Consider the following 12,494-nt stretch of genomic DNA (forward strand, 5'->3'; position numbering starts at 1 on the left):
AATTTTGTTAGTGCTACAATTTATTAATATTTAATTATTATAATTTAAGCTATTATAATTATTATAATTAAAATTTAATTATTATAATTATTAATATTTTGAAAGTTTACAAGATAAAACAACAAAATTATTGTTTAAAATTTAAATATATTATCCTGTATGAAAAATATTGTTTATTTATCAAGAAAAAAATTGTATATAGGGTGTCACTTATTAATTATATCACATATGTGATATACAAAAAAATAGGTGGGTAAATCATATCATTATTGCATAAGATATAACAGACAACAAAATATCTTATTTTTAATCTTGACAAATCTTTATTAAAATTAAGATCGAAAAGATATCTTGAGAAAGAATAATAATATGGTTTGTTTTACCTGTATTAATATTACGAGAAATGATATTGAATAAATCCGGGAAGGCATTTACGTAGCCAATTACTTAATACATATTGCACTTTATATGCGTTGTATTTCCATTGAACGATGACAATAAATATTAACCACAGGACTCTTCGCGAGTAAAATATTATAAACTCATCATGATGCATTTGCGTTTGATGATTTATCATTTTTTGCCACATCGGAGCTTTCATCTTCGATGTTCTCGGTGTCGCCAGTGGACGGCGATTCAAGAATCTGCGAGAAAAATTGGATACAAAGATCAAAGACAATTCGCAGCAATCTACTCAAGATAATTACGTGCTCTTACCTGACGAGGTAGATTGTGCAGACTGGATGGTAGTCTACGACTAGGTAAAACATCTGGCATGGGTGGAGGAACCGGCGGTTCCCCATAAGCCTCGTGAAGCTCCTCTAATCTTGTGCAGAGAGCGGTGCTCCGTTTGCTCGTAGCGTTCATCTTCTTCACAAGCCAATCAGCTTGCTCCTCCAAACGTTTTAATCGATCAGCTCGTGTCGCCAAGACTTCCTCCGGAGTTCGGCTTTTCGTCGAAGCGATCATAGATTCCTTCTGCAAACATGTTGCGCTTTCCTGTAGCTCCTTAGATGTAGATGGCGTAGAACCGAGATCGGCCATGGAAAGGTCTCTGACGGTGTCCACGCTCGAAGAGGAATCTAAGGAAATGCTATCGGAATCTGTGATACTCTCTATTGATCTGGGAGATCGTTGATCTCTGCCGTCCATCGGTTCTTCTTCTTGACTCGATGACACCATCGACGAGAACGCAGCAAAGTTATTATCCGTAAAGTTGTTGGATTCCTCTACAGCCACACCAAACATAGGGGCAAAAAAGCGATTAGACGGGCCCACGATCAAGGGGTTGCTGAACTGCACGCTCTTTATAGACGAAGATGACGATAATGTGACGGGGAGAGGTCCGATGGAAAAGACAGACATCGTGTTGGTGGAATTTGCGGTAGGGGATGCCTGAGAAAGAGCTGATGACGGGATACTTTCAAGTTTGATTATCTCATCGTCATGTGGCTTTGAATATTCGCTTGACGATTCGGACGATCCGTTATTATTCACCGCCGAAGGTAGGTCGACACTCGTGGCCGTTCGTTTTAGAATATGCACCGGAGGTGATGAACATCGAGATTGATCACTGAACGATCTCCCGGATTGTAAATTTCTGCTGCAGATATCCATTTTTAAAGTTGTCGAAGTACGATTGTTTTCCGTGTTGTCATCGGTTTCAATAGCCAGATTCTCGCAGGGATCTTCAAAGAATGAGCAGGTCGCATCCTCTCGTGAAACATTCCTGCTTGATTCTCCGTCGTTGATTTTTATAAGATTCTGTATGACGTTAGTAAGAGCCTGGTCCAAAGGATTCAAAGATTCCTGCGTACTTTCCGCAACGCGCTGTTTGAAATTAATTCAGTATCACAATAATACAGTATATATGTATAATTATTTTTGCAACTTTTGCTTACACTAGTTCCCGCTGCATCAACAGATTCTGTAGAGTCAACATGCGTGATTTCTGTCTCGTCCAATTCCGCTTCGGTTTCCGGCGTGGGTGTACGTTGTTCCAAGGTCGCCGAGGAACCAGTTTTTGACTCTGATAATTCAGTATCCGTCGGCTGTTCAGATTCTGTGTCCGGTGTTGGCGCTCTAGGACTCTCCTGCGTCAATAGAGAACCAATATTGTTGAATAGTTATCATTTGTACACTCAAAAAAATATTTTGCTAATGTAGATAGATTTCTAGATGTCTCAATGAAAATTTATCGCTACTTTTTGCATCTGTTAGAATATTGTTTGTCACGTATAGAATTTATAGCAGCAATATTCTAGCAATACCTCTAGAAAATTTAGATTCCATTGCCAAATATTAATCACAGATATAATTCTCCTTGAATTATAAACCTTAAAGATAGGCATCGCAGAAAAATTTTCTGTCTAAATTACACTAATAGTACAGATATAAATTCTGTCTCTGTCATTTAAATCGATTAAGTGCAAAATATATGCAGTATCACAGTATTTGCTAATAATTGATTTATCTGTTTCAGTTAATTTTTTACACTTAGAAAATTTTTGTTCAAGTTGCAAGAGCATTTTTTTGAGTGTATACGATTGACTAAACGAATAATATTTACCTTTCGTGTTCGTCTGCGCGGACCGTGCCGGATTCTTCCTTCAATCGCCTCTTCTTCTTCATCAGTATCGTCACCTCTCTCATCGCTGAAACCGCTTTCAGCACTGCATAGAATAATGAAATTTAAAAAAAATCCGAAATTATAGGACGTTTTTTTACGTATTTTTACGTAACGTATTGTATAATAAAATTATTACATGATATTTTATATTAATATATTAATACAGGATAACAATTGATTAAAAATATTAAAATTGTTAAGATTAGAAAAATACTTTGATATTAAAGTGATAGATATACACAATAAAATTATAAATTTAACCTGTTAAAAGAATCGTGAGCGGCTAAAGCTTTCCGTGCAGCAAATTCGCGACGTAAACTTCTCCATTCTAATTCGGTATTTGTATTCTTTTGCCTGGCCGACTCCCATTTCTCTCTGCAATATTCTAGCTCCTGTTTCAATTCTTGCAACATCTTCCTCTTCTCTTGCAACTCGTAACGTAGAATTTCCTCGTGTGTATGCAATTGCTGATGCTGTACTTGCATTCGACCGACAATATTCCACGTTTTGGCCAGCTCGGCCGACACCGTGGAAAGTCTCTTTTCCTAAATATCAAGAAAATGAAAATCGATTTTCGTTCTGCCTTTGTACATAAAATACATAAATTAATGCGATAAATCGCTTACCTGCTCGCTCAGCTTACTCTCCAAGTGAGTGTTCAGCTGCTTCATGCGATTCATTTCCTTCTCCAAATGTTTCTTCTCCAAGATCAATTCCTTTAGACGAATATATGTTTTACTTACGGATATTACTAATCTTGGTCCGGCTGGAGTATCCACAGACTTATAACAGCTGTTCGGATCCGAGCAAGATGCGACGGAAACGCTCGGAGAGGTCACCGCATGACAGCTAAGTAACTCCAATAAAACACGCCATACCTACGGCGTAATTTTGCAATTACTTTAACAAAACCGATCTTATTAAGCTTATTACGTTCTTTAGAAAGGCACATAATCATGTAAGATTTAGTATCATTGCGATATAGCGCGATACATCCGCGCGAGTTAACAATTAAAAATAAGAAAAATGAGAATTATACGAACGTACACTATAATTAATATTATTTTTATTATTATCATTATTACCTTAGGTAAATTATGAGCAATATCTTCTTCTTGTAAATCATCTTCCTTTCTATCAACTTCGCCAACATTCCCTATATTGTTCTCGTCACCCGCGTGTTTTTGAGAAGTGTTTTTACCGCCTTCGACTTGCTCGACCAAATCCAATAGAAGTTTAGGAAGGGCCGCTGCTTCGGTACTTTCTTCTCTGGCTATGTCACTTATAAGATCGTGATTCTCCTGCAATTTTCAAATCAAATGTTATTATTTTTTATTATCGTCAATTCTTTTATTCGCATCTTCTTTCACGAAATTTAAAGTCGATCTTTTTTCCAGTAATAGTATATTAAAATATTAATTATAATTATTTAAATATATTCAAATATCAATTTTATCTTTTATTATACTGTAGTAGTATAGTACGTTATCCTGCTACAGTATAAACAAATTAAATAATTTTATCAAAAATGTACCCCGTTCCTCCATCCTCACAATCAAATATAGTTTATAAAATTAACTGTAAAAATTGCACAGCTTTATATGGAGGACAAACAAGCAGGAGATTAAAAACAACAATTTCGGAACATAAATCTAATATATTGAATAATAAAAATAATTCGGTCATTACTAATCATAGATTAGACTATAATCACGATTTTGACTGGGAAGGAGTTAAAATTTTAGAAAGAGAGAATTTCTGCGATAAAAGATTGATTTCTGAAATGATATTTATAAAAAGACAAACAAACAGTATAAACTTGCAAACAGATACAGAATGTCTAAACTGTACATACATAAACATTATAGACAAAGTGTCAAAAATCTAAATAACCTGAAAGCCACATGTTTTGTTATTCTTTGTTATTTTCCGCGATATAATAGTTGACGTATTTGCATTATCGCAAACTCAGTTCATCGTTAAACATCTTAACATTTCAAAAATATTATTAGTACAACATTTTTGGACCAATATGTAAGTTACATCATAACACAGTGCTTTTTTTAAAGAAATGTTTAATAACTGGTGAAATTGTAAGTTGATTTTTACTTATTCCAATATAGGTTTCCAACTTTTTGTTTTTCGTTTGATATAAATCAATTTTCTTGTCACTTTTTGGCCTACCAACTAAAGGAGGAACACATTAACTTATCAATTTCATCTAATTTAATTTCATGTTTATTTTTAACCTAACGACTACATAAAAACTTTTTTGACATTTTTCGAAATATTTATTCGACTCTTCGCGTCGTCACCTATGGACATGTTAATGTATAATTGTATTTTGTCGAAATCATTATGTTCTCATTAGATTTGTATTTTTTGCGCTGAACAAGGTCATAAAGTTGGCCGAAACGTTGACGTTATTTTAATAGATAAATTTGAAACATAAAATAAATACTTGCGCACCAATTACAACATTTTGCTCTTACTCACCATTTTTCAAGTTAACTTTTTATCTTTTGGCATAATAAATTATCAAAAGTGCAAATAAAAAAAATTTCATAGCCATACCTGTAACAACTGAGTCAATCGATCAAGATCCATATCCGCGGAGGAAGCTCCAAGTAGCATCTGCGTAAATAATCCATTAATCAGAGACATTTGATTTTGAAGATCTCTGCAGTCTGCCTTGGTTAATCCCAATTGAGATTCCAAGTTTGTGATTTCCGTGTCTTGAGCATCGACCTGTCAGGTGTAATGCATTATAAGAATCTTGAATATATGTATGTAAATGATCCATAGAAAAATCTCGTTACCTTCTCTTCGGCTTTCTTGAGCTCCTCTTCCAAGTTCTCGGCTTTCTTTAGAGAATACTCCAGCTTCTGTTTCACGTCCGCCAGTTCCTTGACCGCGGAATCTTTCAGCTCGGTCAAAACTCTCAGTCTCTCGTTGTAGAGACCCTTCAACACATTTATGTTCTCCAGTTGTCGATCACACTCGGCATCCGCGTCGTCACGGACTTCCAGAAAACTCCTGTCGCCCAATCTGACCAACATCTGAGCCAGGTAATCCTTCAGCTCGTTGGTCCGGCGTTCTCGCGCGATGAGAGATTCGCGTTCCTTGCCGGTCACTTCCGTCAAACACCGAATACGATGTCGATGACGCTCTGGATCGGTCTCTAAATGGTAACGAAGGTCGTCCACTTTCTCGATTTGGCATCGTATGTCATTCCTTAATTCGTCGGATACCTATAAAGCAGACACCTCTACCTATACTCAGATTTCGTGAAGCAAATATGATTTTTACCTTTAACGTGTTCGTTAATCGTTGCACTTCTGCGCGTCTCAACATTTTCTCGCTTTCGTCCAAGCGCTTGTCCTTTCCTTGTTGTTGTTGTTGTTTCATCGTAGACTTTGCGAAATCGCCAGTCGCGAGATCGAGATCACCGTGAACGGAACGCAAGAGGGTCAGCATATTTAACGTTTCGGAATGCGCTTCCTTTTCGGCGTCTAATTCTTTTCTAAGTCTCTCCATTTCGGACGAGACCGCTGCAATAGCTCTATGTCTAGCTTCTCTCTTCAGGGTTAGTTCTTTTTTAAATTCCTCTATGCTGACGGAGGCACGATCTGCATTCGATGTACTCTCCGATATGTCATCTATCGAGTCGACAGCATCTGCGATGTATGTATAAACACTCAATATAATTTTGTGATTTAAAACACAAGTCAATTTTGTATCGCCGTGTACGGATTAATTCATTACCGATGATAATCAAAAAGATGATAATTCTTGATATGAAATCAAATATAATAAGAAATATATATCAAAATAATATATTTTTTATATGTATATGATACTTGTACACAGAAAAAAGAGCAAGTGTCAAATCAAAACTTATATACTCATATGAACGCGTTTCATATATACACTGTTTCATATATACGCAACAATTTATAATCTTGTTAAAAGAATTTAAAAATCTTAAATTTCAACAATATTATAATCTTAGTATTTTAACAACAATATTATAATTTTAGTATTTCAATACTAAAATAATTATTTTAACTCTAAAAAAATTATAATCTTCGATTTGAACATGTGTTATTTTCTAGGCAACATTTTTTCCTCTCCATTCAAGAAAATTATTCTTAAATAACAAGAATATATTTTTCTTCCTTGAACTATATAAAATGTCTTGATCCAAGAAAATTTTCCTTGTTTAACGCAATATAATCTCATTTCAAGATTTACATTTTGAAACTAAAGATATTGTCAAAGTAAGAATATTCTTTTTTTCTGTGTATGCACAATATTTACATGTATAAACATACCGATATCCTCCTTCGAAGCAATGCTATTCACGTTGTTTTTTTCAGTCTTGATTGTTTCTTTCAGTCTTTGTATCTCCTGCAAAGCGCCTTCGAGAGCCTTAATCTGTTTCTTTTTGTCCGAGACCTCCTCGGACAATTGTGCCCGTAACTTTGACGTCTTTTGATTTTCCGCGTTCTTGATTTGCTCTTTCTCGAGCAGCGATTTCTGCAGATCCTCTTCCAAAGTCGAGATTCTTGTGTCGGCAGTATTTTTTTCCAATTGAAAGATATCGATCTCTTTCAGCAATCTTTCGATTTCCTTTTTAGCAGAGTCCAAGTGTTTCGTCAGTTCGTTATATTGTTGTTTGTGCTCGTGTAAATCATTTTCTACCATTGCATATCGCTCTTTCAATTCCTAAATAAAAATATATATAATTTTAATTGAAATAAAAATTATTAATTATTGAAATATAAATTATTAAAATTATTTACGGATCACTTCTTTTTTGGAATTTTTGAAATCAAGAGTCTTTAAATGTCATTATACCTCATAATCTACGTTTAATTTCTCCATCGAGGTTTTCTGGTCCGCTAAATTGCACAGCAATTTTTCGTTGGCACTTTGATATTCCAATCGATCGGTTTTCAATCTCTCAACTTCTTCCGACAATCTGAGTATTTCTTCGCTCGCTAAACTTGCCGTCGTTGAATTTTGCTCATCGTCTCTCAATCTTGCGCGTCTTCTGCGCATTTTATCTATGCTCGCGATATCTGAATTATCATCTATTCTAGGAACAGTTATTTCGGAATCATCGGAATAAGTATTACAGTATCTATGAACATCAACCGTTTGTTCTTTCGCTCTTCTTCTTTGATTGTCGTCACAATCTTCAGGTACTTTACTAACAACATCGATGACGATGTCACTCGTTTGTCGTTCCGAAGATTCCACGGATATCGACCGGTCCTTTGTATCTCTTGACTTCAGCAAATTCTCCAACCTCTCGATTCTAGAACACAGTTTGTTATCCTCTCTTTGTTTGCATTGTTCAGCGGAGCTCGCTGCCAGCAGTCTCTCCAATCTAACGACGCGTTGCTCCAATCTTCGTGTTTCTTCCCTCTCAATGACTTCTTCGGTGTCCGATAGTCTTTTTCGAAGAATATCATCGCGTATCTCCGAAGAATTCGTCTTCCGGTCCTGCCTATCTTTCGACAGCTCTGAATATAAAGCTTCCATTCGCGCCAGCATCGCGTTATGCGCGCTGGCTAATTGATAATTGGTCATGGCTAGTTGCGAGATGATTCGCAATTCGGAAAGTTCCATGATTTCGTTATTCTGTTGACACGTCGGAAAATTGCGACCATCGGCTGACTGCCAACCTGTCATTTGCGTGGCGCAGGTTAACTGCAATATAATTAAGCAGAGATTGAATCTTTAAGCGGCTTGGAAATACGTAAATCGATTGTTTGCAAAAGTATAACTCTTTTGAAACTTAACACACGATCAAAATATTTTTTTTTAATCTCTCTAAAAGTTATCTGTGTGCGTTAATAAGTACCTGCATATGATAAATGACAGTGTTGATGACGACAATTTTGTAAATTTAACTATGACAAGAGCGAGTGAAACGATGAATCATCCGACTTCGAAACAAAGGAGATGTAGAATATAAAGAAATGTTTTTTCTCACAATTTCGTGGAACAAAAATTTTAACATATACGATTGGAAATTATATTTCGCACAAGCTTACAATTTCACGAAGAAATAGATTCTTTCGGCTTAAAAAAGTAAATCCGAATAAAAAAGTAATCCGCTCTCGACGATTCGCGATAGCACACTGGCATAGAACCACTGCGTCGACCGAGAGCAAGCACGTGATCGCGATCGATGATTGTGGAAACAGCTTTTCGTGACCGTGAGTCAGCGTGTTCTCCCAAAATCACGAATTGGAGAGAAGCCAGCTTGTGGCAGAAGCGGCTTCCGCGAGACAAAACTGCGCGTTTTTATCCGGAAAATCGCAACTCGGCGCGATGGCACTGTCCGAAGTTAAATTTAGTCGCCCGTGTGTCTTGGACAATCGATTACCGTCTGATTCCCAGACGGTAATCGAGACAAATATTGATAGCGTTGACTCGATAATCACGAAAATAAAGAGAAAAGCAAGAATAGAAGAAAAATGACAGTTCTCTCTCTCTCTCTCTCTCTCTCTCTCTCTCTCTCTCTCTCTCACCAAGGTCTCGCGTTTAGGTGGTAGCATATTGGATAGGCCAGGTGCTGTTGCCCTTTGATCCCACAATTCGCCTGTCTTCAAGGTCGCGTAGGGACTCGGGCCCTGCGCGTCAAAGTTGCAAATAAAAATTCGCTATAAAATGTCTGTCTTTCTCTTTGACGAGAAAGAAAAGTATACCTGCGATCGTGGCTGATCCTCGTCTTTATAAACGTTCGTTCTGACGTGTGGTCTTTGTTCTTGATCTTTCGTAGAGCAAGCGTCTTCCGAATACAAACACGCTCCAGTTTCCTGTTCGTTCGTAGAGATCGACATCGTCGAACGTATATCGCTACTACTACTTGAGGCTCCCATTATCTAACTTTTCCGAAATTGTCAGAATAATAAATGTGTGCGCACCTTTGGTTTTTTATTCTTTACAAATAATTTTCTTCATATATAATTCCATGCAATATTACTCATTTTGCAAAAAGTATAACAGTCCTATAGAAATGCTCATGATCTTTCTATTAACGTATATATTATAAGTATAAATGTATCTTAAAGTTGCTTTAAAATAGTAACTTAAACTCAAAATTTATTATAAAATTGTGACAATTCTTAATAATTTTACACAATGAGCGAGATGTTTTTTTCTTACATCTATTTAAATTAAACATTGAGGTATAGCTATATGTACATAGGATTGCCACAAGAAAAAGTTTGGATTGTGTAAGCTTTTATTTTTAGAACCTAGTTCTGATCTAGATTGTGTTCCGACTCTCTTTCTCTTTTCTTTAAGTAGCATTAAAAACTAATTAAAAATAGAAAGACATTTAGACTTGGAACTTTTAATTACAACGATAGAAAATAACAAATAGTCTATTCGATGAAACAAGCATAACATATTGTACATACAACGTGCTCGACAAATGCAGCCGGAAAGATTTGCATAAATATAAGGTCTTAAAACATTGAGTGATAAATTACGCGTGTTATTATATTGAATAGCAAAGACCCAGTTAATACTTTATTTTAATTGAAAGGGACGATAAAATCAGAGATAAGTATCGAATTATATATAACTTGGGGATTTAAAATCCCCAAATTTGAAAGTCGCTCACCAATGGTCAATCGGAAAATCGTGAAATTCGTGGCTTCGGCTTCGAGGGTCAACAACGACTCTTGACTACCGTCATTGCTAGCGGGCAGCGACTCGCATCTCTAAAAATATCGTTTCGAAAGACCGCCTGCGCAAAGTCGACGATACATTTTTGCTTCGTGTTCCTGCGCAGACGCGCGTGCAAACACGCGCGCGTGTTTCACGCTTGGGAAATCGAACTTCCTCGATTTCAAGAAAACAGATCCGGTATTCAAAAGTTTCCCAATTACGTTACAAAAGGCAATACATTCGATGCAGGGGATGCATTCAATTTTTTCACCGACTTTTTCAATCAATCGAATTAAAAAAGCAATTTCGACAAATGCATCTCTTACTCGTTTCTATTATTAAACTTCCTTCTTGAAATATGTCATTGTTATTTTATTTTATTTATTTCTTAAACGAGAAGCGAGTCCCTTTGGTACAAAAATCAGTCAAAAAGTAAAATATAACAAAAGAAGAAAGAATAAAGAACATAAAAAGAAAAGAAAAGAAAAAAAAGCTATTAAGATAATAACTTAAGAAGAGATTGTTTAAATGCTTTAAAGCATGGATTAAAGATATTGTAAATGATAATTCATTGTCACACATAGCAAGCCGGTTTAGAGATGAAAACCTTGCATATGACGTACGATAAAATACATTTTATTTAGGAATTTTAAATAACTGACTTTTTGTTTCTCGGGGATAAAATGATATTTAATTCATTGTAAGTTCTTTTTTGATACAGTCAGTTAACAGAATCAACAACTATTTTAAGACGCTTTCAAATCTTCATACGGTACTCTAAGGTGCACTCGGGAAAACGTTCTAACAATAGCACCGCATGTATTCTATATTTAGGTAGTTTTTCGAACTGTTCGTCGTTGCTGTATACGTTTAAAACGTTTTAAAAGAAAGAAAGATGAAAAGATTTATTCTTTTACATTTTTATTTGTAATTCTGTATATATATATATATATATATATATATATATATATATATATATATTTGACAGCATCGAATTAAATATTAATTGTTGAAAAAAAGTAATAGCCAATTCTAATTTGTTCCGTATAAATTTCATATTACAAAACAGATATCTACGAGGGTAGTTTGAAAAGTTCTCGGATTAACGCATAAATGACGCCGGGAGTATCAAATGGTTATGATCCTTCAAGGCCCGAACACATAAAAAAAACTTAACAATTTCAACCATACGGAATTTTCAGTTCTGCTTACGTTTCAAAATTGTTGCTTAAGATCTCGACCGCGATTGGACGATTCGCTTATGCTTTAAGTTTTTTTATGTTCTCGGGCCTTATGAGGGTCTATTGTAAAATTTCAGACGGATGCATTCAGTAGTTCCTCTGTTACGAGCAAGCAAGCAAACAAGCAAGCAAGTTGTAATTAAAATGGATCGAAAAATGGATCAAATCATATGTCGTGCAGTGATAAAATATTTTGTTATACAAGGTTTATCGCCACTGGAAATAAAAAAGGAGCTGGATTTCAGTTTGGGAGACTCCTCGCCATCGTTTTCAACAGTGAGGAAATGGGCTGTTGAATTCAAACGTGGTCGTACGTCAATTTATGACGATGAACGTTCAGATCACAATGCCGTAAATTAAAATGATCGAAGAGTGAAAGTGCGTGAACTTGCTAACATTGCAAAGATCTAAATAGATCGTATTAATAACATATCTTACACGAACATTTGCATATGAAAAAGCTTTCGGCGCGATGGGTGCCGTGTTTGCTAAGGAATGCTTGGACATGTTTAAACGCAATTCAACCGAGTTTCTGCGAATTTCATCACAACAGATGAAACATGGATGCATCGCTACACGCCAGAGACGAAACAACAGTCCAAGAGATGGATGGAAGCAGGTTAGTGCAGGTGCAAGTGCTCAAAGGGTGTGGTGCTTATAGATTATCTAGAAAAAGGCAAAGCAATCAACGGAGAATATTATGCAACATTGCTGGAGCAACTGAACGATGTTATTAACAACAAGACTAAACGGCCTCATTTGAAAAAGAAAAAAGTCCTTTTCCATCACGACACTACACCCGCTCACACGTCTTCAATTGCAGTTGCAAAGCTCTGTGAATTGCATTTCGAATTGCTACCACACGCATCATATTTACCAGATTTAGCCCCCAGTGACTTTTACTTGTTTCCAAACATGAAGAAATGGCTCGC

The 12,494-nt window shown here is 35.9% G+C and overlaps 1 protein-coding gene across 3 annotated transcripts; it reads right to left on the bottom strand.

The window, feature by feature from the left end:
* Window positions 1-300: 300 nt before the first annotated feature.
* LOC140670575 (uncharacterized) lies at window positions 301-10,382 on the bottom strand. 3 transcript variants are annotated; one of them, XM_072901238.1, is made up of 15 exons: window positions 10,275-10,382; window positions 9,352-9,532; window positions 9,175-9,276; window positions 7,490-8,347; window positions 6,964-7,357; window positions 5,939-6,306; window positions 5,449-5,880; window positions 5,204-5,377; window positions 3,715-3,930; window positions 3,256-3,507; window positions 2,891-3,174; window positions 2,570-2,672; window positions 1,902-2,093; window positions 718-1,830; window positions 301-644 (listed from the first exon to the last, which is right to left on the bottom strand). In XM_072901238.1, exons 2-15 carry the CDS (start codon window positions 9,523-9,525, stop codon window positions 546-548), a joined length of 4,761 nt encoding a protein of 1,586 aa, XP_072757339.1. In that variant the 5' UTR covers window positions 9,526-9,532; window positions 10,275-10,382; the 3' UTR covers window positions 301-545. The 3 variants fall into 3 exon arrangements, with proteins under 3 accessions (XP_072757339.1, XP_072757340.1, XP_072757341.1); XM_072901239.1 differs by having other exon boundaries at window positions 9,352-9,528; window positions 10,275-10,348; XM_072901240.1 differs by lacking the exons at window positions 9,175-9,276; window positions 9,352-9,532; window positions 10,275-10,382 and adding an exon at window positions 8,502-8,766.
* Between the last annotated feature and the right edge of the window lie 2,112 nt (window positions 10,383-12,494).

Source organism: Anoplolepis gracilipes, chromosome 10 (genome assembly GCF_047496725.1).
Source record: "Anoplolepis gracilipes chromosome 10, ASM4749672v1, whole genome shotgun sequence".
Taxonomy (NCBI): domain Eukaryota; kingdom Metazoa; phylum Arthropoda; class Insecta; order Hymenoptera; family Formicidae; genus Anoplolepis; species Anoplolepis gracilipes.